The following is a 27967-nucleotide window of genomic DNA, read 5'->3' as shown; positions in this document are numbered from 1 at the left end:
ACACATTTAAAGATATGTTATCTTTTATATACAAATACAACAATGCTTTTAAGGCATATTTTATAAAACTTGAATTATCTGTGAAGCTCTTACATTAATTCATTTTCATTCTTTCTTTTGGGAAAATTACCATAAATATATACAATGCCTACTAAAGTTCGGGATAGTATCTGTGGACATAAAATACAGGAAACCAAAATGCTCCTAATAGAAAAAGAACTAGTTACTTTAGTTTCCCAAGTTCCAGACTTCCCCATCTGACAAATGTTATTAGGAAGTAGACTTCTCACTCATTTACTTCTTCAGTAACAAAAACAAGAGACTTAGGAAACTCAGTTCCTGATTCAAGATATAGTTAAAACCTACTAATAAACTGGCAAACAAACTACTATAATGAAAATTTTGTTGTATAACACATAGTCCACAATACAAAGGATACCAGATGCTAGTACATGGGGCCAAATCTTAAAAATAGTTTCAAATTATGTGGAATTTGCGTGCAATTTTTTAATCATGTATGTGTCACTTATAAGTGACAACGTAATGTGTCACATTACATTTATGAGTCTATTATTTAAACAGTAATTCACTTTACTGCAGAGTTAACTGGGATGGGAAAATCTACTGTTTGAAAACCATTTATATTTAACTACAATTACCTGACTGACTTTATACTAACCGGTGTTTATAAGAAACATGAGGAAACACTACACCAAAAAGAGCCACGGAAGCATCAATGACTGAGACTCCAAGAGGGAGAGGACCAGGCACAGCTTCTCCAGCAGGTATTCGTAAATAAATGGAGGACGGATCATGCTCCAGAGCCCCACTTCCAGATGCACTGTTTGGCTGGAGCTGCAAAAGAATGACATAAAAACTATTCAAAATCTATTCTAGGAAATTCACTTACTAAGTATTGGGCAGGAAGAATAGAACAGGGGAGGAGGGAGAAAAGGTAACAAAAAAGAACTGAATGACTCCATCTGAAAATCTTTAAATAAATAAAAATATAATTTGACCATTAAATAAGTCACCAGTAACACTTTATACGATCTTAAGAAAAGTCTTGTTCATTTTAAAACATTTTTACAGTACCCACCTTAAAAATGTGTAAGCAAAACCATATTAGGAATAACTTAAACCCACAAAAAAGTCTTTAAAAGGGGGCTTCAGTAACTCTTTTAAAAAGTACATAAGAAATAATGCATTCAAGGGGGCACAAAAGGTTCTAAATCTTCAACCTAATAACTCTTGTTCCTCTCTAACCTGTCACAAAACTAAAAAAACCCAAAACACCAATAACCAAAAAGCCAGTTAAAACTGATCTTTGCCACAGCTACTACTGGGTATCTAAATAGAAAGGATATTGAATAAAGACAATTCGCCCAATTCTCACTATTGCTGTTTACCTTTTTTTCACTATTTATCCACCACCAGAAAGCTATCTTTAAACGTCAAAGAAAGCTAAATGAAAATTAAACCTTAGTCTACAATATTTTCTTTTTAAATGACAATGCATAATAGTACCATTGTTTGCAATTAAGCTAGGATTTCATTTCCCTGTATCGTTTACTACCTGGTCTTCAATTGATTTATGATCAGTTTCTTGAAGCCAGGAACCAAGAAGAACACTATCATCATAATGGCAGAGGGATCTGAGGAGGGAAGTAGTTGTGTTGGCTGAGTTGTCAGTCAAAGTGAATTCTGCTACCAGTTCTCTAAGAAGTGCATTGAAAGATCCTAAAAAACAGAACTTCAGGTCAGATTAAAAAGAATAATTTTTATGAAAATCACAATCATTGCCTATAAAGAGCAGCAATGTGCTCAACAGGAATAAATAATTAAGCCTTTGTTCCCTTTTTAAAAAAATCAATATTAAATATTTTAATGCTGGTTTTAATATAGAAAAATGTACTTCCTTTTTTATCATCGTATTATGCCTTTTAGTCCAAATTATTTAAAGTAACCAAAAACTCAAATAGAGGAAAATTTTTTATTTTAAATATATTAAATATGACACGATTATTATTTACTACTACCCAATGATGTGCAAACACTAAACCAGAACATATCAAAATTCTTGGGCATGGTTGAAGTGGAAACAAATCAATGACTTAATATTAACATTTTATACGATATTTAATTTCTGCAAAGTATATTACTATTCTCCCTCCAGATTCCTAAATTATTGGCTATATTATAATATATATGAAGCAGCTTAGGATGGTCATTAAAAGTGTAGACTTTGAAGATGAACCAACTGGGTCTGAATCCAAGCTCTGCCACTTAATAGCTCTCAGACTTGGGCAAGATACATTACCTCTGCATATCCATGATTCTTCCACTATAAAGGAGAGCTATATTTTAGGCTCGTAAGGTTGTGGTTAGAGTCAAAGACGTCAACACATGTAAAGGGCCCAGAATGGGGCCCGGAACACAGCAAGTGCTCCCTGAGAGCGAGCTCCTCTATATGAAGAAAAGGAAAACTGTTGCCTTCCTTTACACGGTGAGTCAGCGGGAGAGCCATGGTCAGAACTCTGCAACACTGTGAAGAACTGGAAAGGGACACTGAAAAATTTTTATTAGATACTGCAAATTTTATTTACCTTCATAAGTTTTTGGAGGTAACAAAGCCAAGATATCATACAGTCTTAAACGGACCATTGCAGCACTAGCTTTCAGATGAGCTCCATGGGCTTTGATTACAGATGGAATGCTAAAATATCAAAAGTGTAGTTAGCATCAGCTTATTAGAATAAGTATTACTTATAAACACTTTTTTCAGCAAAATATCAATGTACTTTGTGTCAAAGTACATTGTGTACTTTTGTACACATTGTATACTTTGTGTATTACATTTCCATTTCCATTTTTTTTATTTTATTTATTTATTTACTTATTTTTCCCCCAAAGCCCCAGTAGATAGTTGTATGTCATAGCTGCACATCCTTCTAGTTGCTGTAGTATGTGGGACGTGGCCTCAGCATGGCTGGAGAAGCGGTGCATCAGTGCATGCCTGGGATCCGAACCCGGGCCACCAGCAACAGAGCGTGCGCACTTAACCGCTCAGCCACGGGGCTGGCCCTCCATTTTAGTTTATTTTGCAACCTTTACTGTTAATAACAGCAACACTATAAAATACAATTTTATTTCAATCCACACCATTACTGCAATTTTTAAAGTCACCTTTCAAATAAAAGTTGTATATGTTTCCTATATGATAGTACAGGGAAGTAGGAAATATGACTATTTATAAATATATAAAATTGGATGTTGTTATAATTGCTTACTTACTGTGACATCATAGTCATGGCACATTCAATAGGGGTCATCAATTTTCTAATCACATCTTCAGTTAGCAGTTCAGGACAATGTGCAACAAAACTCCTCATTGCTAGACAAAATTTAAAAAGGACAGATTTGGAGCAGCTTTTGTGAGGATGAATAAATTTATAAAATTACATAAAGGTACCTACAATTCTTAATTATTGTAAAATATAAGGTTCTAAAACCAGGTCAAACCTGGAGGCTGGCCTGGCAGTCTAGCGGTTAAGTTAGCACGTTCCGCTTTGGTGGCCTGGGGTTCGCAGGTTCGGATCCCGGGCGTGGACCAACGCACTGCTTGTCAAGCCACGCTGTGGTGGCGTCCCATATAAAGTAGAGGAAGATGGGCGTGGATGTTAGTCCAGGGCCAATCTTCCTCAGGAAAAAGAGGAGGATTGGCATTGGATGTTAGCTCAGGGAAAACCTTCCTCACCAAAAAATAAATTACTTAATTAAATAAATTAAAAACAAATAAAACCAGGTCAAACCAAAAGAAAAACCAATTGCAACTACAGAGAAAAATCACTGGAAAAGGCTAGAAGGGCGGACAGCAGAAATGGAGGGAGGGAAGATAGCTGTTAGGGAGAGTCCTGTGAGTGGGAATTCAGAAGTCTATAACCCCATGTGAATTCAGATGACTACAAAGGAAGCAGTTTCAAGACAGAATCAAGAGTGGACATAATGGCCCCATGAGAAGGAGTATCTTCATTGGCTCTTGAGCGATCGAGCTATGACTGAGACGCTCTTAGATGTGTGGGAACAAAACCGACACCTTGCCCAGCCACCCTTATGGTTAAGAGGACATCTGTCTCCCACAGTTTGGAAAAAGAAGCACTTTTTACCCTGAGATAAACCAAAAAAGAACAGGATCATCCAGTGTAATTCTAGTTCCCAAATGAAACAAAACTTCAGCCTTTCCTGTGAAAGTTGCTGACTCCCAAACAAAAACAACTTTATTCATAATTTGTGTAATGCTGATGTCTGAAAAATGTAACAGCATTTGCAGATTTGATAATGACAGGAGAAAATAGCTGTTTGCCCATTATGAAAAGATTTTAACTGTAAACTCAGTAACCTTGATAATCCTGAGTTTCTTTTTCCTTTAAATGCTCACTCGATTTTTTACGTGGTGACCCAGTGCTTCTTTGACAGTGGAAGACTACAATAACTGGGCATTAGGAGGCCTGGGTTCCAGCTCCTGTTTTACCACTAACTCTAACCTTTTCAGAGTCTCAGCTTCATTTTTATTACAAAATTAGCTAATTGATGTAGATTATTTATAAAGTTTCTTTCTAAATTTAAAAATCTACAAATTCATCATTATATATTAAAATAAAAATTTGAAGTAGTGATTTTCCTTCACTTTACAAATATTCTAGTAATAAAATAATATTCTGAAAGCACAATCCTTTCAGTTCTTACCACATAAAGCTCCAGCACGACCTTCCAATGTTACCTGCCAGGTGAAAGAATCACCTCGGGCCTTCTCAGCCTCCAATTCCTTTAAAGAACGAGGGAAAACATTTCGCCACAATAACAACATCTTGGGCAGATGGTAACGAACTACAGACGGCCCTAATAGAGAAAATGAGAAGTAAAACCATACATATATAAAACATACATTACAAACAACAGTCAAAGAAAAGAGCCCCACCCAAGCGTTAACAACATCTATCATTTCACTCTATCTTTATCTCTAGTATTAACATTTTCAAAATGTTTCTTATTCAGTGAGTAAAATATATATTCAAGCATAATAAAATTTATCTAAAAAGTATCAGTATTTTTAGCATGCAAACATAAAACAAATCTTTTAGATTACAAAAAGTAATCTAAAAGAAATCATCCAAATATATTCAGAATGATGAGTTATACATTATCAATGATAAAATATATCTGGGACTTTTTTTTTTTTTGAGGAAGACTGGCCCTGAGCTAACATCCGTGCCCATCTTCCTCTACTTTATATGGGACACCGCCACAGCATGGCCTGACAAGCGGCGCATTGGTGCATGCCTGGAATCAGAATCCAGGCCGCCAGCAGCGGAGCGCGCACACTAAACCGCTATGCCACGGGGCCGGCCCCTCTGGGACACATTTTATGATGTCTTTTCTATAAATATGTATGTACATAAACATACATACCCACTCTCACATACATACATATATATATATTCTGTCATTTGAGGGCAATTTATATAGCTAATTTAGTTTTATGGAGGAGCAGTACATTTAGAACTAGGAACCTATATTTACATTGCTAAGGAATTCACTTAACATACCAGTGAACATACTTAAGATAAATTTCTGGAAAAGAGTTACTTCTTCTTATTTTCTTTAGAAAGCTAGGTCAAAGTATAATTTCCAAAAGGTAGATGCTTAAAGTGGTGAGTAACATGCTTAAAGTGGTGAGTAACTCTGTAGTGTATACACACACACACACACGCACACATTTTATAGTAGAAGCTAAACATGTGAACTAAAAAGTGGACAAACCTCATCACAATGATAACATGTATTTCTGTTCTATGTACAATGCTCAACTTTGCGTGCATCCCAGGTTTGCCACAGCACTTAGGAAAGTGAAGCACATAACGATAATCCCAAGAAAGCAGCACTGACAATACTGTTTAAATGTGACTTTATCACTCTACTAAAATCATGTCAATGGTCCTTACTTTGGAGATGGAATGTTCCCCCCATACTCTCATCTCTTTTGATGAACACTAAGCCAATCAGCTAGACCATGGCTATTCTGATGGTAAAGGTGAAACTCTGCTAACAATTTTCTCATTAAATGTACTTAAGCAGAAATTACCAAAAAGAGAAACCTACTACCAAATAATGGGAAAAACATCTTTACCATTTTATAACCTCATTGAAAGTCTTCTAGAATGTGAAGTCTAATACTTTTAAATTAAATTTTCTTTATAGTCTACTGACAGTTATAAAATAAGACAAAATCCTACTCAAATATAGTTATACCTAAAGTCATAAGTGCTCCAAGTAAAAGCCATCCAGCTTGGGTGCGCTGTAAAGACAGCCTGCTATTCTGGGCAGCGGTTCGTAAGAGATCTTCAGCAATACTAACTACCATCTGCAAGAGACGTATAGAATTGGATTTTAATTTAAACAAGTGAAAGAAATCAAATAAGAAGATACATAGCTAGTATACTTTATTAAAAAAGAAGCTGTCCTTGTTGCTGTTAACATGTTTTTAAAGAGGCAACATCAAGATCTACTCAATCCCGATTGCACTGCTGACTCGGAGGAGACCCAGAATAGCACAGTGGTGTAGAGGGAGCTCTGGAGCCAAAATGCCTGGGTTCATATCCCAGCACTGTCATTTCCTAGCTTTCTGACTTGGGACCACTTAATCTCCCTGCCTCAGTTCCCTCACTGCTAAAACAGGAATAAGAGGAGTGCCAACCTCACTCTCGTGAGGATTAAATAAGTTAATACAACAAAGCACTCAAAACAGCACTGGTCCATGCAATCACTTAATAAACACTATTATTGGGACCGGCCCCGTGGCATAGTGGTTAAGTGCACACGCTCTGCTGCTGGCGGCCGAGGTTTGGATCCCGGGTGTGCACCGATGTACCGCTTGTCACGCCATGCTGTGGTGGCATCCCATATAAAGTGGAGGAAGATAGGCACAGATGTTAGCCCAGGGCCAGTCTTCTTCAGCAAAAAGAGGAGGACTGGCATGGATGTTAGCTCAGGGCTGATCTTTCTCACAAGAAATAAAAAAATAAACGCTATTATTACTAGTACTATTATCCTATATGCAAAGATTTGTTGAACTCCTATTATGCATCTGCCATTAAGCTAATCTCGGGGTGCTTATAGTTTTAGAGAGAGAAGACACAGGAACAATGGGAAGTAACAAGCAGCAAATGATTAAATGACAAAACAATCACACAAATGCAGTCGGGAAATGCAAAGGGAAAGGTTATCATAGACTGAGCAGCTTTAAAGAGATTCCATGAAAGAGATGGAACTTGAACTGGGTCTCTCAACAAGCAGATAAATTCAGTACAGGTGAACAAGAAGGGAGACGAAATTCTAACGTAAGAGATTAGCATGAGCAAAGGCATGAGGCTGAAAAAAACATGGGAAGAAAGCGAGATGACTAGCCTAACTAGAGCAGTGGGAAATTAGAATGAACGGGTAAAATGAAGGCAAATGATGAAAGTACCAGTTTACCAGACAGAGGTGATTATAGTTTATTCTGAGTACTGGGTAGTCCCTAAGGACTAGCAAATGTGAAATATGAAAGTGGTGTTGGAGAGACGGGAGAAAAAGACTTCAAGAGGGATAATCGGTGAGGAGGCAATCATATGACAAAAGGAGATTCCACAGGAATGAATGGACATGGGCCTAATAACCCAGAAAAAATAAGAATTTAAAAATCGAGCCCCAATCTGCCTATGTAAGGTTGCAAATAATATTTATACAAACTCTTAGAATTCCTGAAAGGGAAACCATGATAGTAGTATAAGGTATCATAGAAAGAAAAGGAAAAAAAGTAACTGATTCACAAAAACCATTCAATTTTTACTAAGTATTATCAAAATGTTAAATACGGCAATAGCATATTTCCCCAACAATGTGAATTTTTATTTCTAAAAGGTCAAAGAAAAGCTCTGATTTCCAAGGGTTTTTTTTTCTCTAAATTATAAAATGATACTATACCCAGACAAAACCTATTATTCCCATATCAGAATTAAATGCCAAATTTTAATTAGTGTCTGTCAACTCCATATTAGCAGAATGCTATATTTTATATTATCATAGAAAAACTGTTGTCGTCTGATCACCCAGTTCAACACTAAACACAGAAGGTGTTTAATAAATAAAGACTAAAGCCCACACGACAGCACTTCCAATTCTAGGATCTTTGTCATACCTTTCCCTTGGCATGAGGAATGCCCAAAGGACACTGATGAACTCCACCTAACAATGCAGCCATTGCAAAACTGTATCCACTAACAGCTTCTGGTGAAGTTTTTAAGTTGTTGAGCCGTTCTGCACACCTGTCTAGAAAGGGTGTCAACTGGAAAGGTAATGCCACAGCCACACAGCGCAAACACCACGCAGCAGCTAGTCGAGCTGCCATACTTGGATGAAGAAGCACTGACGTCACAGTCTCCAAAAGTCCTAAAAGAAATACTCAAAAAATTACTCTTTAATGAAGTCAAACAATTTGATGAATTTAAAAGACTATGTATAACACAATGATCAAAATCATAATCATTATGGTTTTACACAGATACTTTCAGAACTTTGTCAAAAAAACATATTAACTCATAAACAGTGGAGTACTTTAAAGAAACATTTTCTACAAAGAACATAGTATCATTACATCCAACAAAATATAAATGTTGATGTAAAATGGAAGTGTTTGATAAATTTTAGCCAATTATTAGAAACAAAACTACCATGACTGTTTTTGATTTGTCTCCCAAAACTTTATTTCAATATTTAATTCAAGATTCACTATCACAGTGAACCCTAAATAAAATCCAACTTTTAACATCTAAACTGCTAATTATGATGATAAGCAACTGATGGTAGGCAACCAGTAGTTAAGTATCAGTCACACGTATGACTTTTAAAAATAGTGAAAAAAGATTCCAGCATGTAAGTGAATATCATACCTATAGAGGCTTCCTGAATAAGAGGGGATGCCGTGGCATTTAGGCTCTGCACCAGGCTCCCGAGCTCCTGTAGGGCACAGACCATCACATGCTGGCTGGCTGCGATGTCTGCTGCTCCAGATTTGTTTTCACCACTAGTGTCATTCACTACTGCTTCTGGAAACACAGAATCATGTATTTGATGTGGGTGAATTAAATTGTGATATAATTTTTTTAATCTACACAATTTATGTTTTTAAATCATACCAGTCAATGCCTAAGTGTTAAGAACTCTGTATGCAGTTATTTCTCAGCAGAAAACTTGTACAAATAAACACTAAAGTGACTTAAAAACACTGTTTAGTGACTTTATGACAATGCTTAAATATACATTGAGCTATTCTGTCTGCTTCTAGGAACACAACCTAATTTCAGTAAGCAGTAACAAACCATAGTTGGTTACATAGTAACAAAAGCACAGTCTCTGGAGAACGATGACTTGGGTTCAAATCCCAATTCCACCAGTCACATTAGTGATGTGACACTGGACAAGATACTCAACTTATCTAGGTCTCAAGCTCCTCATCTGCTGAAAGGGTTAAGTGCCTATCTCAAAGGGTACTGTGACGATTAAAAAGTCAATTCATGTAAAGAATTAGCACAACGCTGCCCCAATACACATTCAGTAAATGTCAGCAGCTATTATTATTACTTTATTATTATCATTGCTGTTTCAAGTGCTGCAATATATTGGTAGCATCATTGTCAAATTACTGACCAGAAAGTAGATCTATAAGGAAAGTGGCTTTAGAATTTCTTACTGGGATGTTCCTCAAAGTTCCCATTAGCTTTGCTGCGCCCTCCCCCTACTAGAAGTGAAATGTATTTAACATGAGCCAACTAAAGATTTCTTGTCAAATTACTAATTGAGAATATATTCTGGCCCAAATATACAGCATTGTATTTAATTCTATCAGAATTTTAAAAATCCAATGGTTAATCTATGACCTTAAGATTAATAACCCTTAAAAGAAAGTAAAACTTTCTTATCTTTTCTGCATTCACTATGAATTGACTATAAAATATATAATACAGAATAACAGAATATAATAGATTAATACATTATGGACTATAATTAAATACCTCTTTTCTTCTTAGTATTTCTGGACTTGGAAACGCATGAACTCTATCTTTTGATTACCAAACTATAAGCTTCCTGGACAGGTGCTATCTGTGTGTGGCTAGCTATTCTACTCCTATTCTACTAGCTAGTCTACCCTTGGCACAGTGTTTTTGGCACTCAAGCATTTCTCCAATGAACCAATGTACAAATATTTTTCAAATTGTGAACCTAGGACAGATTACTATTTTAACATACCTAAAGAACGATACCTTATTAACTTAAACACTTTAATTCACAGTTCATAACTCTCAGTTAGCCCTATGCATTTAAAAAATGGTTTGCCTTGAGCCAGGCCAGATGGCCTAGTGGTTAAAGTTCTGTGTGCTCTGCTTCAGTGGCCTGGGTTTGGTTCCCGGGCACAGAACCACACCACTTGTCTGTCAGTAGCCATGCTGTGGTGGTGGCTCACACAGAAGAACCGGAAGAATTTACGACTATACACAACTATGTACTGCGGTTTTGGGCGGGGAGGTGGGGGGCAGGTGAGGAAGAAAAAAGGAGGAAGATTGGCAACACATGTTGGCTTAGGGTGAATCTTCCCCTGCAAAAAAAATGCGTTCCTAGTAAGCTATTACAAACAACAAAAACTATAACTAAGCTATTTGTGAATTTATTTTTATTAATTTTATAAAATATTTAATATGTATTCTCTAAATGTAAAGTATTGATATTATCTATTCATTAAATTCTTATCTCTATTAGGCAAAATAATTTGCTTGATTAAAATTAATGTATATTCCAAACAGTGATAAAACCAAACTGTCTTATAGAATTTATGTTTTAATTTGCATTAGTTCCCTAACTGGACTGTAGGCTCCATGAAGGCAAGAACTTTATCTTGCTCATTATTCAAACCCTGAATTACCACTTCGCAATCTCAAATGCTCAATAACTATTTGTTAAACTGAAAAATTTATAAAATTGACATTTCTTAGAAAAGGATTTCTTTTAACTATGAATTACTGAGGTTTCACAGTTTAGCTTTAATGGGCAATAACCACATGTAACTGTTCCTCTCTAAATCTTCATATTAAGTCTATTAAGGGAGGGAAAACAACAACAATATGTGTTTATAAAAGAAAAATCACAACAAATTATTCCTTAAAGATAGCAAGCCAACGTGCTGCTGCATACCAGGAGAGCTGTAAAATCAATAAAGTTACTAGAAATAAAACAGAAAACGTAATCTTACAAACACGCTACCCAAATCTTGAAAAACTCTATTTCCCTGTAATTATATGTTGTTTTAATATGAAATAAGAGTACTCAATAAAAATGACTATTAAAACACAGTCCAGAAAGAGATATGAACTAATTCGATCTATTAGTATTTATTAAGAATAACAATAAAGAAGTGAAAGACTAAAGGAATCAGCAACACACATTATGGTATCAATTCTTACCTACTGCTTTCATTTGTTTTCCAATAGCTTGGCATATTTCTTTGGCAGCTGCAATCTGGGCCTTTTCACCTAGCAAACTGCCCACAGTAGCTCTTAGGATAAAGGAGACACATCGTCTTGAGTACACAGCCTCTACATGTGTTTGCGTTGCTCGAGGATGGGAAACCAGATCGAGGACGTGAGACAAGAAGGTAGCAAAGCTACGCTCCAACCACTGACCACCCAATGTTGTTACAAAAACAACATATGCCTATAAACAGATGAAGATACAACTTCATATAAACTTACATAAATAAACTGAAATTACAGTAAAGCAACTACAGAAATAACTGATGACAACATGCAAAATAAATATTTGAGAGTAAAATTGAGAAAATTTAAAGCTTGAGACCTTTTTAGCACTTCTAGCATAGGAATTACTGGCAGAAGTATCTTTGACTAAAAACAGTTCTTAAGAAAATAGCTTCATGAAGGACACAGAGAGAGTGGTGAGGGAAGAAAAGCTGAAATCACCCTGGTGATGCAGAAGGTAATAGGTTATAGGAATAACAGAACTCTAACATCCTAAATAAACACTGACCTAGAGCTAGAAAACATTTGCTTAAGACTGTAAGATAAAAATGGTTTACTTCTATTTTAGACTTGTTTCTGGAACAAGGTATATATAGTTGGCATGATTTTGACTAAGATCACAAAGAACCATTTCAACTTATTCGGTGTTAATTATTATTAGATCATTAAGCATAACATCTTATTTGGTGTTACCTATTATTTTCAAACTGTAATTCCAAGTCAGGTTTAATTTCATAATTACATTGGTGATTAATCAGTGATGATAAATCCAAAGTAGTAATCAATATTATTAGCTACAGAGTCATTGGAGAACATTAAGATCTAAATGCCTTAAGCTACCTGAATACAATTTCAATTAAAACTGAATTATTTTACATCTGATTTTTTGCCAAATGAAATTTGGGAAAATTTTGTTAGATATTTATAATATATACATTAGACATAGGCTTATTCATACGTCATTAAGTATCCACCTTTCCATATAAGCACATAATTTAGAATTTGAATGTAATTCATTCATTTGGTAAAAAAAGTTTTGAAAGAAATCAGACAATATTAAAAATCTCTTTGTGTGTGCTGTTACTTAGTAAGAGTCTTCCATGAAATTTCACAAGTGAAATTCTTTTATACATATATATTACAAACCTGTGTAACTCCAACTCTCACTTCACGATTAACAGACCCTCCGACTTTTAACATTTCTCCACCACTCTTCAAGAAACCTGACCCTCCACGTAGAAATCCTGTGGCCATGAGTTCTAAGACTTCCTCAAAAGTTGCTCGCTTCACATTCTGACGCATTACTTTCAGGAAGAAAAGTAACTTCATAAGCAAATATATTTTGCTATTAGTTAAATAATATTTTCTAATAATCTAGCTTTAAAATTCAAGTAATTATTTTTAAGAATACTTCTAACATAAAGGAGATAGTCATTTAGTTTTCTTATAATCTTAAAATTTACAATGTACTTGTAAAAACAAATTCAACATTGAAGCAAAAAGTACTAAGAAAAATGGAAGGAGCTAGAAATTAAGCAATTCAATAAATCTATGCCAAAACAGTTGAACAATGATGTTAACCTTGATATGTGTAACACAACAAGGACAAAGCACACTCACAGCAGATACTGTTAATTGACCGCAGCCCTCATTCCCAACTGAGATGGACACAAAGAAATCTGTCAAGACCACACTTTCTATGCAACGGTTGCCAACCAATGGATTAAAATGTCACTGGACTGCAACTGGCTTGCCATCCCTGGTACAGAGCTTCATATTTTATAATGTCCTTTCACATACAGTAGCAAACAATCCTCACAAAAATTCTGCAGGAGAGGCATGAAGCTCATGATTAAGTATGTAGGCTTTGGAACTGGACTGCCTGAGTGTTAATTTAGTTCTGACACTTAATAGAACACAAATACACAATCTCTCTAAGCCTCAATTTCCTTGTTTATAAAATAGGAATAACAACAGTATTTATAATTCACAGCGCTTTTGTAAGGATTAAATAAAACAATTCTGTTATATGCTTAATTCAGTGCCTGGCACAGTCAGCACTTAATCAATGTTCCCTATCATCATCATCATCATCATCTAATTCACTTATTGAAATAATTATCATTAAAGATGAAGAGATCAAAGCTCAAAGGGTTTCACAGCTAATAAACATAAGAGCTAGGACTTGAATCTACAACATCTGATTGTCTTTCTACTGTACAGAGATGGAGTAGGGGTGGGGACAACACAGTATGTACTCATGACCGTCCCTGAAGCATCTCTATGGAACTGTGAGGAAAAGCAGAAGTCACATGAAAAATCAATGCTGCCTCTGATTCTGCTTACAATAATGGTCAAGAAAAAGTGAAAAATAATACTACGCTATAAATGGGGATTTACTCATCAGAGATTGAAAGTAAGGAAGCATATAAAGTGCCAGGTTTCAGTCCCTTGGATAGTATAAAAAACGATTTCATAAATCTTACTTGCTTATATGTCCTACATACTTGCTACATATTATCTTGTACACTATCATTATAAAAAACGTCTTGACTATATCAAGGAAAATGCCATTTGAGTACTTACATCTTATGAAAAAGTAGACAAAGATACCTAACAATTTAAATCTTTTCAAGTGACTTGCCTGTAAGTAATAACTCATTTAGAAGGAAGCATTCCATATACCTTAAATATCTTTTACAGTCTAGATCAGGGGTTGGCAAACAACGATACCTGTTGCTTGTTTTGGCATCAATGCTGTAGCCATGACTGTTCCTAAGAGTTTGGACACTGCCACTCGTACCCCATAATTTGAGTTTTCCAAAGCCTTAAAGCAGAGAGTGGCTATATTTTCCAGTTCAGCAGTCCACATGAACACAGCTTCATTCTGAAGTTCTAGCAGACACTGGAATTTAACAACAACAACAAAATAAATTACATCCTGGAACTTCCACTTCCAGAGATGGAGTAACAAGAACCAGACTTACTCTCTCTCCTGAAATAACCAAAATATTGGACAAAATACATCAAACATCAGTTTTCAAGACACCGGACACCAGGCAATGAAGGATAGTGATCCTTAAGAGATGGAAAACAAAGTGAACCCTACAACTGTCCCAGCTTACTGCCTTGCGAGTTTCTCGCAAGGAAATGTTTAACATTAAACTCCTACATTAGAAAGAAGAAAGGTCTCAAATCAATAACCTCAGCTTCCACCATAAGAAACTAGATGACATACAGCAAATTCAACACAAAGTAAGCAAGAAGAAAAGGAAATAATACAGGTAAGAGAGGAAATCACTGAACTAGAAAATTGAAAAAGAATAAAAATGAAACCAAAAGCTGCTTCTTTGAGACAACCAATAAATCTGATAAATCTCTAACCAGACAGATGGGGAAAAGAGAGAGAAGTCACAAATTACCAAAATTAGGAATGAGACAGGTCACATCACTACAGATTCAATATACACTAAAAGGACAAAGGGAATATTATAAAGTTTATGCTGATAAATTCAACAACTTAGATGAAATAGACAACTCACTCAAAAAGAAACAGATAACCCAAATAGCCCATATCTCTTTTAAAAATTGAATTTGTAAACGGTATGGAGATTCTTCAAAGAATTAAAAATAGAGATGCCCTATGACCCAGCCATCGCACTACTGGGAATCTATCCAATGCACCTGAAATCAACAATCCAAAGAGGCTTATGCACCCCTATGTTCATTGCAGCATTATTCACCATAGCCAAGAAGTGGAAGCAACCTAAGTGTTCCTCGACTGACGACTGGATTAAGAAAATGTGGTATATATATACAATGGAATACTACTCAGCCATAAAAAAAGACAAAATCGTCCCATTTGCAACAACATGGATGGGCCTGGAGCGTATTATGTTAAGTGAAATAAGCCAGAAAGAGAAAGACAAACACTGTATGATCTCACTCATATGTGGAATATAAACCAACACATGGACAGAGAAAACTGTATTGTGGTTACTAGGGGCAATGGGGCTGGGGGGTGGGCACAAGGGGTGAAGGGAGTCATATATATGGTGATGGACAAACAAAAATGTACAACCCAAAATTTCACAATGTTAAAAACTATTAAAACATCAATAAAAAAAATTGAATTTGTAGTTTAAAATCTTCCCCCAAAGAAAACTGCACGCCCACAGAGCTATACTGGTGAATTAACCAAATGTTTAAGTAAGAAATAATACCAATTCTATACAAATGCTTCCAGAAAATCAAAGAGAAGGGTATACTTCCCAGCTCATCCTGAGGCAAGTCTTACCCTGACAGTGAAATCTGACAAAGATACTACAAGAGAAGAAAACTATATACAGATATCCCTCGTTAACATAGGTGCAAAAATTCTAAACAAACTTTTAGCAACTCTAATCCAACACTATATAAAAAGGATACTATATCATGACCAAGTGGGATTTATCCTGGGAATGAAAAATTGACTAAAATTCTAAAACTAATCAATGATATTCATTACATTAGCAAACTAAAAAAGAAAAGTCATACAATCCTCTCAATAGATGCTGAAAAAGCATTTAACAGAATACAAGCAAAATTGGAGAAACTGAAAAAGATCAGTGGATTGTGTCAATATTAATAATGTATTATTATACTGGTTGCAATATTGTACTATACTTTTGCAAGATATTACCAGTGGGGGGAACTGGGTAAAAGTTCATAAAGACCTCTCTATATTATTTCTTACAATTGCCTGTAAATCTACAATTATCTTAAAATAAAAGGTTTAATTAGAAATCAGCAAACAACAACAAAATCAACAACAAAAACAACAAAATAAATGAAATTTAAAACAAAAGGTATTTGACAAAATCCAACATCCATTCCTGATGAAACCTCTTAGCAAGCTAGGAATAAATGCACTTCCTCAACCTGATAAAGGTCATCAAGATAAAACAACAGTTAACATCATAGTTAATGTGAAGGACTGAATGTTTTCCCCTTAAGGATCTGTAATAAGGCAAGGATGTCTGCTCTCACGTTTTCTATTCAACGTTGTATTGAAGGATCTAGCCAATGCAATAAGGCAAAAAAAAAAGAAAAGAAATAAAAGGCATCCATATTGGAAAACAAGTAAAACTGTCTTTATGCTTAGGCAACATGATTGTCTACGTAGAATATCTGATAGACTCTACTAAAAGAGCTGATAGAACTAGTAAGCCAGATCAGCAAGGTTGGTGGATACAGATCAATGTACAGAAATCAATTGTATTGGGGCCAGCCCCGTGGCTTAGCGGTTAAGTGTGCGCGCTCCAATGCTGGCGGCCCGGGGTTCGATCCCCAGCGCGCACCGACGCACCGCTTCTCCAGCCATGCTGAGGCCACGTCCCACATACAGCAACTAGAAGGATGTGCAGCTATGACATACAACTATCTACTGGGGCTTTGGGGGAAAAATAAATTAATTAATTAATTAATTAAAAAAAATCAATTGTATTTCTATGTTAGTAATGAATAATTAGAAATTAAAATTTTTTAAAAAATCAATACCACTTAAAACAGCATCAAAAATATGAAATACTTAGGGATAAATCTGACAAAAGATGTGCAAGACCTGTACGCTGGAAACCACAAAATGTAGCTAAGAGAAATCAAAAAAGATCTAAATGAATGAAGAGATATATCACGTTCATGGGTTGGAAGACTTAATATTTTTAAGATGTCAACTTTCCCCAAATTGATCTATAGATTCATTGCAACCTGAATCAAAATCCCAGCATGCTATTTTTGTAGAAATTGATAAGCTAACACTAAAAATCATATGGAAGTGCAAAGGACACAGAACAGTCAAAACTATTTCGAAAAAGAACAAAGTTGGAGGGTTAACACTACCTGGTTTCAAGACTTATTATAAAGGTATGGTAATCAAGAAAGTGTTATTGACATCAAGATAGACAAACAGATCAATGAAACATAATAGAGTCCAAAAATAGACCCATACAGATATGGACAACCAATTTTCAACAAAGGTGCAAAGGTAGTTTAGTGAAAAAAAGATAGTGTTTTCAACATGGTGCTGGAACAAGTGGATATCCATACACACACACACACACACACAAAAAAAACTTTGATTCATACCTTGCACCATGTAAAAAATTAACTCAAAATGGATCCTATATCTAAGCGTAAAACTATAAAACTTCTAGAAGGAAACTTAAGAGAAACTTTGCATCAGGAAAACTTTTCTTAGATTCAACACCAAAAGAACAATCTATATAAGAAAAATTGATAAATTGGACTTTGACAAAATTCAAAACTTCTCTCCTTAGAAAGGCACATTTAGAGAATGAAAAGACAGGCCACAGACTGGGAGAAAATATTTGCAAATCATGTATCTGATAAAGGAATATACAAAAAACCTATAAAGTACTCTCAAAACTCAATAAGAAATAACTTAATAAGATGATGAGCAAAAGATCTTAATATACTCTTCATCAAAGAAGATATGAATGGCAAATAAGCACCTGAAAATATGCTCATCATTAGTCATTAGGGAAATGCAAATTAAAGCCGCAATGAGATACCTGTACGTATCTATTAGAATAGCTAAAGCTAAAAAGACTGGCAATACCAAATGTTGGTGAGGATGTGGAGGAAGTAGAAATCCCACACATTGCTGTTGGAAATGTAAAATGATACAGTACTTTGGAAAACAGTTTGGCAATTTTTTAAAAGGTTAAACATAAATCTATCATATGATTCAGTCATTCTACTCCCAGGTATTTACCCAAGTGAAATGAAAGCACAGGTCCATACAAAAACTAGCACACAGATGTTCAGAGCAGCTGTTTTGTAATGGCCAAACTGAAAGCAACCCAAATGTCCTTAACAGGTGAAGGAATAAAACAATTGTGGTACATCCAAACAATGAAATATTACTGAGCAACAAAAAGGAATGAACTATTGATACATGTAATAATGTAGATGAATCTCAAAATAAACATGCTGAGTGAAAGAAGCCAGATCAAAAAAAAAAACAAGAGCGCATACCACATGATTCCATTTATATATAATTCTACAAAATGAAACTAATCCAAGGGAAGAAAAAGCATGCCATCATATTTTAAAACTTTAAAAAAAAAAAAAAATCATTGATTGTTTAAGAGCAAGCAGGATAAGGAGCAGCATTATAAACTGGCCAAGTACTAACCTTGGCAACTGCACATCGAACAGCCATCGACCTGTCAGTCAAGAGGGACCTAGCATTCTTGTAAATATCACGATGACAGGAAGCTGCCGCACCACCCAGTCCACTTAGAACTTTCTGTAGACTCATTAAGATTTCACTTCGCCCTTGAGACTAGATGCGAACATAAACCAAAACTTAAAAACTATGTTGTAAAATAAATTCCACATTTAAACAAGAACATACCTAAACACAAAAAAGTTCTCTAGGCCTCATGGTCTCACCTCTAAATTGTAAACAGTAAATAACGAAAAATAAAACAAACTTAACTATACTAAAAAATACCTGAAAGGTAAGAATAATTATTAACTTCGATTAAATAATATCTTTCTAGGAAATTAGGTTGCAAGAAGTAAAAATATTCCAACGTTTCCATGACATGTTGAAGCGCAATGTAATGAGAACATGAAGACAAATTCAAAAGCTTTAATATTATATCTCAAGGGTCCAAACTTTCAGAATGTAAAAGATTAAGTAAAAAGTAGTTAAAAAGCAATATAAACCATCTAAAAGAATAAATATCCAACACATTTAAAAATCTTGTCATAGAGATATGCCAAACCCTCATCTTTTTATAACTAACCCAAACTCTTGTTTTCATACTCTCATAGTGCCTGATTCATCTTTCTAACAGTATACTGATTCAAACACACATCTCTTCCACTAGACTGTAAGGTTTTTGAGGGCAGGGACTATGTCTTGTTCATCTTGAAATGCCTAATGCCTGACAATACGTCCTCAATTCTTGATTAATAAATGAATAGACATATAATGCCCAGAAGAGGTATCTTTAGCTTTTCTAGACAAAGAAATAAGACTGAGAGTCTAGAGCTTCGACTATTTTCAGTTAACCCCAAGTTGACAAGGGATTTTCAGAAGTAACACCAAATTGACATGACAAAACAGAACTATTTTTACTTGATATTAGCTGCTGTGGAATGAATAGTGTCCCCAAAAAAGGTTTGTTCAAGTCTTAAGCCCCTCTACCTGTGAATGTGACTTTATTTGGAAATAACATCTTTGCAGATGAAATTAAGTAAAGATGAGATCATATTGGATTAAGGTGGGCCCTAGTCTAATGACTGGTATCCTTATAAGAAGAGAAGAATATGCATGCAGAACACAGATGCACAGGGAGAACGTCATGTGACAATGGAGGTAGAGACTGAAGAGATGCATCTACAAACCAAGGAATACCAAGGAACATCAAGGATTGCCAGCAACCAGTAAAAGCTAAAAAGGCAAGGAAGGATTCTTCCCAAGAGCCTTTGGAAGAAGCATGGCCTTGTTGACACCTTGATTTTGGACTCCTAGCCTCCAGAATTGTGAGACAATAAATTTTGGTTGTTTTAAGTCATCCAGCCTGTGATAATTTATTACCCTAGACAGCTCTAGGAAACTAACACATTAGCTATGGCATAAAACATAAAACGCAATGCAAAAAAGTCCATAGGGCTAAATAAAAAATAATAGGTAAACCTATTCTTTGCCAAGGAAAAGCATTCTTTCCCTTTTCCCTGAAATAAAAGGTAATGCACATTAAAAGAAGGGGCAAGTGATGTGTTTTTTTGCGAGTAATAATGTTAAATTACCTTCTTGCTAAGCAACACGAGTACACAGTGACAGAAAAAAAGCAAACATTTTTAACTGACATCTAATTCCTGCCACAGCAAAACATTTAAATAATATTTGTTGTAAAACTTACCTCTGCACTTTTCAAAGATTTCAAAAGATTATTTACTGTTTCTGGAAAAGCACTGCCTAACATTCTCCCCATTTTTTCATAAAATGCTCCAACACAAGCCACTGCAGCCCTGTAAGAAGTAATATTTTCACTGGTCATTGTTCAGGTCAATATTACAATTTTATTATACTTTTCTCATTTTCAGAAATCAATTTATATTTGTGCAGGACACTTTTGGCTACAAATTCTTAATTTTCAACATTCAAAAATACCTTATTTATTCTTTTTTTTTTTGCTGAGCAAGAGTCGCCCTGAGCTAACACCTGTTGCCAATCTTCCTCTTTTTGCTTGAGGAAGGTTCGCCCTGAGCTAACAAGTGTGCCAGTCTTCCTCTATTTTATATGTGGGTCGCTGCCACAGCATGGCCACCGATGAGTGGTGTAGGTCTGAACCCTGGCCGCCAAAGTGGAGTGCACTGAACTTAACCACTAGGCCACCAGGCCGGCCCCTATTTGTTCTTTATAATTGCAACAAATACTATGGTTAATCAAATTGTATTCTTGCTAGGAATGCAATAGAATAAATCTATATTTATATAATAAATCATACTTAATCTTTTAGGAAAAAACCCAAGCTTTCCTTTATGAAGACTTCCCACATTATGTCAATCCACAATGATCCCTCTTTTCTCTCATTATATGTAACAATGTCAACCACTCATTTTGACAAAATTATATTGTTTACTGTGTTGATTTGACTATTTTATATATCTATATTTTATCCTGCCAATGGAAATGTAAACTTCAGAAAGAGGAAATATATCTTACACATTTTTATATCACTCAGTGCCTGTCTCTTAATATACAAATAGTAGTAAATAATTACTTGTAAAATTTAATCTAAATGGCTTTCATGGAACATTTGGCTACACAGAAAAAGAAATGTAACAGCATCCCATCTCTTAAGGAGCAAGGAAACCACCCCACTATCACTCATGTAAACAGTAAATAAAAAAACAAAAAATACAAAAACAAAAAACAGTAAATAGGTGTACAGCTGCGAGTTTACCTTAGAGGCAGGAGTAGGGCATAGAGGGGAAGAGCTATGTTTTGGAGTCTGGCAGATCTTATGTCTAAATCCTAGAACCTGCCACCTCATAGCTATGTGTGATGAGCATGTTTTACTCTAAGGCTGAGAGAGATTAAACAAATTTAGCTCACTATCACACACGTAATAAATAGTAGAATCACAGCTTGACTTTTACCCTTTGACTCCAAATCCCATGCTTTTTTCAATATTCTACAGGCTGATAAGAAAGCTAAAGATGACTGAGGTCACATGCCAGAATATATTAGGGAATTCCCAAACAGACCCATAAATCCACTGGAAATACATATGAATAAATACGTAATAACGTAATGAATTCTACTTAACCAGAACTACAAAATTATGTATGAATTTACTAAGTGATGGAGAACCAAATCACTAAAGTATTAACATAGCTTCAAAATCTAAAATAAACTAGAAAGTACTAATACTTTCTAATCTTTTCTAAAACTTTTGAGATCTACATCTATTCCAAACAGAAAATCCAATCACAACATATCTATGCAGTTGAAAACAAACCTAAAAATCAGTGCCCCAGTTCAAAATAATTTCCCCATTTCCTCTGTGAGCTATTATACTGGCCCGTGGTCCCTTGAATGTTGATGTTCTAAAGTTGTATCCTTGGCCATCGTCTCTTCTCCAACAATATTCTCTTCCTAGGTAACTTTATCCATAACAAAAGGTTCAGCCTACTCCCAAAACTCCATTCTCTATTCACCGAAACTACACTCCCAACTCAGATCTCTAAAATCCAGACCAGGATTTCCAACTGCCTACTACACATTGTCACCTGGTTATTCCCACTTATACTCTAAATCAGCACACCCAGAAGTTAACTCATCATCTTTCCCTCATAATTTGTTCCCTCCTCTATTTTGTATCTTTCTGAAAAGCACTGTAAATAAGGTATAAATAAGCCACTTCTGTTTCCAATTAGAAGTTTCCTTTGCCTTGAATATAGTTTGGCAAACTGTAACCTGCAGGCCAAATCTAGCCCATCATCCAGCCTGCCACCTGTGTTTGTAAATAAAGTTTTACGGGAACACAGCCATACTCTTATTTACGTACTGTGGCAGAGGTAAGTAGTTGCGACAGAGATGTATAGTCCACAGAGCCAAAAATATTTACTATCTGGCCCTTTTCATAAAGTTTGCCAGTCCCTGGCCTATCGCATCCACCTTCCCCTCTTCCTATCTTAACCCCTTGCTTGACTAATTTCCATGTGTCATTCTTTGATGGTTGATCTTCTCTGACTGACGCTTCTTTGAGAAGCCTTCCTTGACACTGCTCTCCGCTCACACCACAGATAAGCTTATTTCGGTATTATTTTCCCTCCCACAGCACTCCTCACTTTACTAGAACTGCAGATTTTCTTATCTGATTCTTTCACAGGATGCATCCCTATAGCCATTATCCACAACACTTTCTCCAAAAATGTCTGCTCTTGATCTAAACCACAAGTATGGGCTAGTAGTCGGGTAAGCCCTTAATCTAGGTGTCAGCAAACTTGCAAGCAAAACAGTCTCTGTCTCAACTACTCAACTCTGCCATTATAGCACGACAGCAACTACCACTTAAATGAACAGGCATGTCTGTATTCCAATAAAACTTTATTTACAAAACAGGCAGCAAGCTGGATTTGGCCTGTGAGCTAGTTGGCCCATTCCTGCCTTAATTCCAACACTCAGCAATTCTTTACTTTTCTTTCCATCCCCGCCAAAAATATTGTCTCCAACCAAATTACCAAAAGATCCCTGTACAAATTGCTGACATCATACCAATTCTCTGTAGTATGCACAGTCCCAATGGTGAAGGAGCACATACTGAAATAGAACCCCTTCCCCAGACCTACTGAGAGCTTTTATTGTCAGCAGTATGCCTCAGATTCCATCTACCTGGGAGACTTTACGATCAGTAGTCCCTTAATCAGATTGGTTACTCTGAAAAAATAGACTTCAAGGGTCAACGTCAAAGTAAGTACTCACAATTTTGTTGGTAGGTAGGCTGCAGTGTCATCTTTATTTCTGATAATGTCGTTACATTTATCAAGTGTTTGAAAAACAGTATAGGTATCCCCAATGCTATAAAGGGCTGCAAGATTTTTAGCTAACAATTTTCGTGTAGGCGGTCCAGGTGAACTACTTATTAATCCAGTTAATTGTTCAACAAGCTTTTTCTGTTTTTCCTTTACATCTGTCTGTTATAAAAAATAAAGAACATCATCAGTTTTTCTTACATGTATTTTTGTTACCTTTTAATCAAAATAAACAATACGTAATGGTTAAGGCACTCTAATAATTAATATCTATATTACATTAGGCATATAACCATGAGAATTTTCAAGATAACGAAAAACTCAGTAAGAAATGAACCATTCTTTCCTAGATTAAATATTCTCCTCCAGTGTCAAAAAGTTAGCTGCCAATAAAAGTGACTACTCTAGATCCAAAAAGTTTCCATGCCAACTTACTAAGAAATAAACCAATAGTCAAAGGATTTAAAATACTGGGCATACGGACAACCGACGTCTTAGAACCCAGACAGGCTCCCCTATAAAAGCAAAGTCAGTAGTTTATAAAGTTACAGGTCAGTGAAGGAAACCAGAAGACCTCTGAAGAGCCCTAGGCAACAGAAAAAATATTCAGATCTACCCATAATACTGAGAATTCATTCATTCATTCAAGAAATACTTATTGCGTACTTATTATATGCCATGCACTATTCTAGGCACTGTGGAGCAACAGAGAACACAACAGACAAAGTATCTGTCCTCGTGAAGTTTAGATTCTAGTGGGGAGAGAGAGCATTTACCAAATAAACACATGAATAGTGTGAGTTCTTACTGTTTTCTACAGATTAGTAAGAAAAGGCCTCTCTGGAAACAAGTGAAGGCGTGAGCTACGCAGATATCTAGGAGAACCTTCCAGGCAGAGGGAACAAGTGCAAAGGCCTGGAGGTGGGAGCATGCTTAGCATGCTTGAGGACAGCAAGAAGGCCAGTTTGGCTGGCGCAGAGTAAAAGAGACCAAGGAGTAGGAGATGAAGTCAGAAGGGTACAAGAAACCAGACTGTGTAGTGCCTTAAACACCACTGTGAGAACTTTGTATTTTTTTCTGAGTGAGAGTTTGAAGCAGAGAGGGACGTGATCTAAAAGTTTTAACAGGCTCATTCTGACTACTGAGCTGAGAATACTCTACAAGGTACATGGCTGGAAGCATGATGAGCACTTAGGAAGCTGTCGCAGTAATCCAGATGAGAGATGAGGGTGGTAACAATAGAGATAATGAAAAGTAATTTAACTCTGGATATATTTAGTGGATAGAACCAATAGGATTTGCTGATGAATATGATGTGAAGTTTTAGAAGAAGAGAGAAATCAAGAATGCCTCTAAGTTTTATGACCTGAGGGGTCATAAAGGATGAAATGGTCATTTCCTGAGATGGAGAGCACTAGGGAAAGGACAGGTGTGGGAGGCAGAAATAAAGAATTTGGTGTTGACTACGTTAACTTTAAGATGCTGTTGAGATATCCAAGATAGAGAGGTGGAGCAGGCTGTTGGATACCTGGGTGTCATTATTGCATAGGTGGTAGTAAAAATCTTAAGATTAGGTAATATCATGGAAGGAATAAGTATAGACTAAAAAAGAGTGTCCAGGACTGGGAAGGAGCCAGCAAAAGAGAATGAGGAGTAACTAGTGAAGTAGGAAGAGCACTAAAAGCAAATACGTCTTGGGAACCACAAATAGGAAGAACTTCACGCAAAGCGTGCATCAACATTAATGATAACAATCTATTTTTAAATTTGGGTGGAGGGTGTAGAGATGTTCATATTATTATGCTTCATAATTTTAATAACTTTTTATATACTCTTTTGCATTTTTCAACTTCACAACAAAATAAAAAATATTTTAAGTGTTACAAGATAGAGGAGCAACGATGTCAAAAGCTGCTGACGGAGGTTTTTAAAGACAGAATAATGACCACCGGCTTGGGCAATTTGAGATCACTGATGACTGGACAAGATCTGTTTCAGTAGAGTGGAGGCAACAAATACCCAGTTGGAGGGAGTTTAACAGAAAACAGAAACTTCTAATTAGACTGCAAATGAATCCATGCATTAACCCAGAAACCCCACCAAAACTATATTAAAGGGCAACCAAAAAAAAAAAAAAAGGCACAAAACCACAAGGGCAAAGAAAATAAGAATCAATGCAAATACGGAAGCCAGGGATCCCCAACATGGAAAACTAAGAAGAGATCCAACTTGTAACACAGAACCCTCTAAAAGCTCTTATTTGCTTTTTGTTTTTTGATGTCCTAGGTGCGTATGTTGGAGAGAGTGAAGCTGTGCCTAGAAATGAAGGAAATGGATGAGAGTCTATTTAAGAAGCTGTAAGACTCCCATCTCTCTCTCCTCCATTCTGGACTAAGGGAGCTCAGGCATAGCTGTGGGCTGGGAAAACTGCACTGAAAACAGGCAATTAAGTGAAAGCTTACATACTGGGTGTTGAAGTCCCCAGCTTTCTCCCCTCATTCCCAGAACCTAGGCAGCTACCCATATGCCCTAGGACACTAGAGTAGAAAAGTCTCTTCTGGGGAATGACTAGCCCAGAGAAACCTAAGATACTAACACCAGGGGTTCCTCAAAGAACCAGACTGGTCTATGGGGAAGCACAGTTAACAAACTTCACCCTGCCCAGGAAACTTTTTACTACTCATTTACTACTCACTCTTAAATTTGAGCAGACAGCCCAAGATCATTAGATGTTTGAGGAAAGCACCTAATTTTAAAGACAGAAAATAAAACAGACAGATAATGAAAAGCAACTTGAATAAAACAGACTATGCAGAAAGAAGAAAACAGAAAGCAAAAAAAACCTATTAATAACTCCTGAGAAAGATAAGTGAAGACACTGGCATTGCTAAACAGCACTGAGGGACCACCTGAAGTTGGGGATAGTAAAATTTAAAGTGACAGCAGTCACATAATCATGTTTTTCTCCAGTCACATTCAACTGTCCAGGTAGAGGCATGAAGCAGGCAACAAGCTGAATTTAAATGGGGTTTGGGTTTTGCCACAGAATAGAAAAAGGACAGACAAGAAATTCCTATTACAGTGCAATATTCTCAAGCGCCATAAATGACCCACGACCTTTCTGAAACATAATGCGTTTTCTTACAAATCACAAACACATAATACTCTTTATTATGTTAACCCAACTGGAAAAAAAGCAATACCATACCTTGTTGGCAGCAACCAAGACTTTATCAAGAAATCGCAGCCATTCAAAGATAAAAACTGGTCTCTTTGCTTCAGTGATTTGAGCCAAAGCTTCTTCATTTAGCAATAAACTGTGGGCTAACTCCATTACTGAGGTTTTAAATTCACACCTTAAATAAATTAAAAAATACTTGTAAGGATGCAACCTTGTAATGAATGCAACCACTAAGAAATGAAAAGTAAGGCTTTACTTCTCTTTTCATTTGAAGGAAACATCCAACTTCTTTGAGGCAAAGCCTGAGAACTTTAATTTTAAAGGACAAGGGTACAAACAAAAACAAAAGCAAATGCTTGGTGAGGAAGAACAAATAATGGGGTGAGAAGAAAATATTTTAAAATAAGTATTGCAAAAAAGGCATTATTCCAGGACAAATATGCCTAGCAAAACACATCATTAACCCGTTCCATAAATGGGAAAACTGAAGCACCGAGGTCAAACACCGGCCGGGCCTGACAACCGATCCACCTTTTTTTCTCGTCCACTGCTCGGTGCACAGCATCCCTACCCCTCCCCTGCTGCACTGGACCCAGGAGGACGTCGGCATAAAGATCCCACACGGTAAGTCTCCACGAGTCTTCCTACGGGGATGGGGTGGGGGCGGCCAGGTCTCCGCGGGCGAGGCTTCAGAGACAACCCCGGGCGGTCCGGGGATGCAGCCGGCAGAGGCCGCGCGCCGCGGGTCTGCGTCAACCCGGCTACTCCGAGGACGGCAGCGCGGCACCGGGCCTGGGGGAAATGCAACGGGCCGCCGCAGGCCTCGACGGGGTCTCTCGGGCTGTCAACTCCAAGAGGCGGCAGCTCGGAACCGAGCCCGCGCTTGAAAAGGGAAAATGTGCACTACGAACTCGATTTTCCTCCCCAGCCTTCTGAAAATGCACGGGGGGAGAGGCGTGTGTGTGCGTGTCAACGTCCACGCTCTGGCGGCGGATGGGGACGGCCTCACCTCCTAGTCTGGCAGGGGCCGATCAGCTAAGTTCCGGGGCCAGAGGCAGCCGCCGAGGGACCCGGATGCCCCGCCTCCCGCACTCTTGACAGC

At 36.6% G+C, this 27967-nt stretch overlaps 1 protein-coding gene across 4 annotated transcripts in view; it reads right to left on the bottom strand.

Moving 5' to 3' along the window:
* Positions 1 to 27941, bottom strand: part of HEATR5B (HEAT repeat containing 5B) — a 101517-nt gene extending 73576 nt beyond the window's left edge. For all 4 annotated transcript variants that reach the window (XM_058551426.1, XM_058551427.1, XM_058551428.1 and 1 more), the window contains exons 1-16: positions 27875 to 27941; positions 26893 to 27040; positions 23635 to 23846; positions 20564 to 20672; positions 18823 to 18972; positions 14358 to 14529; positions 12771 to 12928; positions 11553 to 11802; positions 8988 to 9143; positions 8237 to 8487; positions 6310 to 6421; positions 4747 to 4899; positions 3295 to 3394; positions 2607 to 2716; positions 1577 to 1740; positions 680 to 855 (exon numbers count right to left, since the gene is read on the bottom strand). In XM_058551426.1, coding sequence (XP_058407409.1) covers positions 680 to 855; positions 1577 to 1740; positions 2607 to 2716; positions 3295 to 3394; positions 4747 to 4899; positions 6310 to 6421; positions 8237 to 8487; positions 8988 to 9143; positions 11553 to 11802; positions 12771 to 12928; positions 14358 to 14529; positions 18823 to 18972; positions 20564 to 20672; positions 23635 to 23846; positions 26893 to 27018 — 2399 coding nt within the window. In that variant the 5' untranslated portion in view covers positions 27019 to 27040; positions 27875 to 27941. The remainder of the gene's footprint in view (positions 1 to 679; positions 856 to 1576; positions 1741 to 2606; positions 2717 to 3294; positions 3395 to 4746; positions 4900 to 6309; positions 6422 to 8236; positions 8488 to 8987; positions 9144 to 11552; positions 11803 to 12770; positions 12929 to 14357; positions 14530 to 18822; positions 18973 to 20563; positions 20673 to 23634; positions 23847 to 26892; positions 27041 to 27874) is intronic.
* Positions 27942 to 27967: the final 26 nt, after the last annotated feature.

This window comes from Diceros bicornis, chromosome 12 (genome assembly GCF_020826845.1).
Source record: "Diceros bicornis minor isolate mBicDic1 chromosome 12, mDicBic1.mat.cur, whole genome shotgun sequence".
Lineage (NCBI taxonomy): Eukaryota > Metazoa > Chordata > Mammalia > Perissodactyla > Rhinocerotidae > Diceros > Diceros bicornis.
This window is presented reverse-complemented; position numbering and strand designations above follow the sequence as displayed.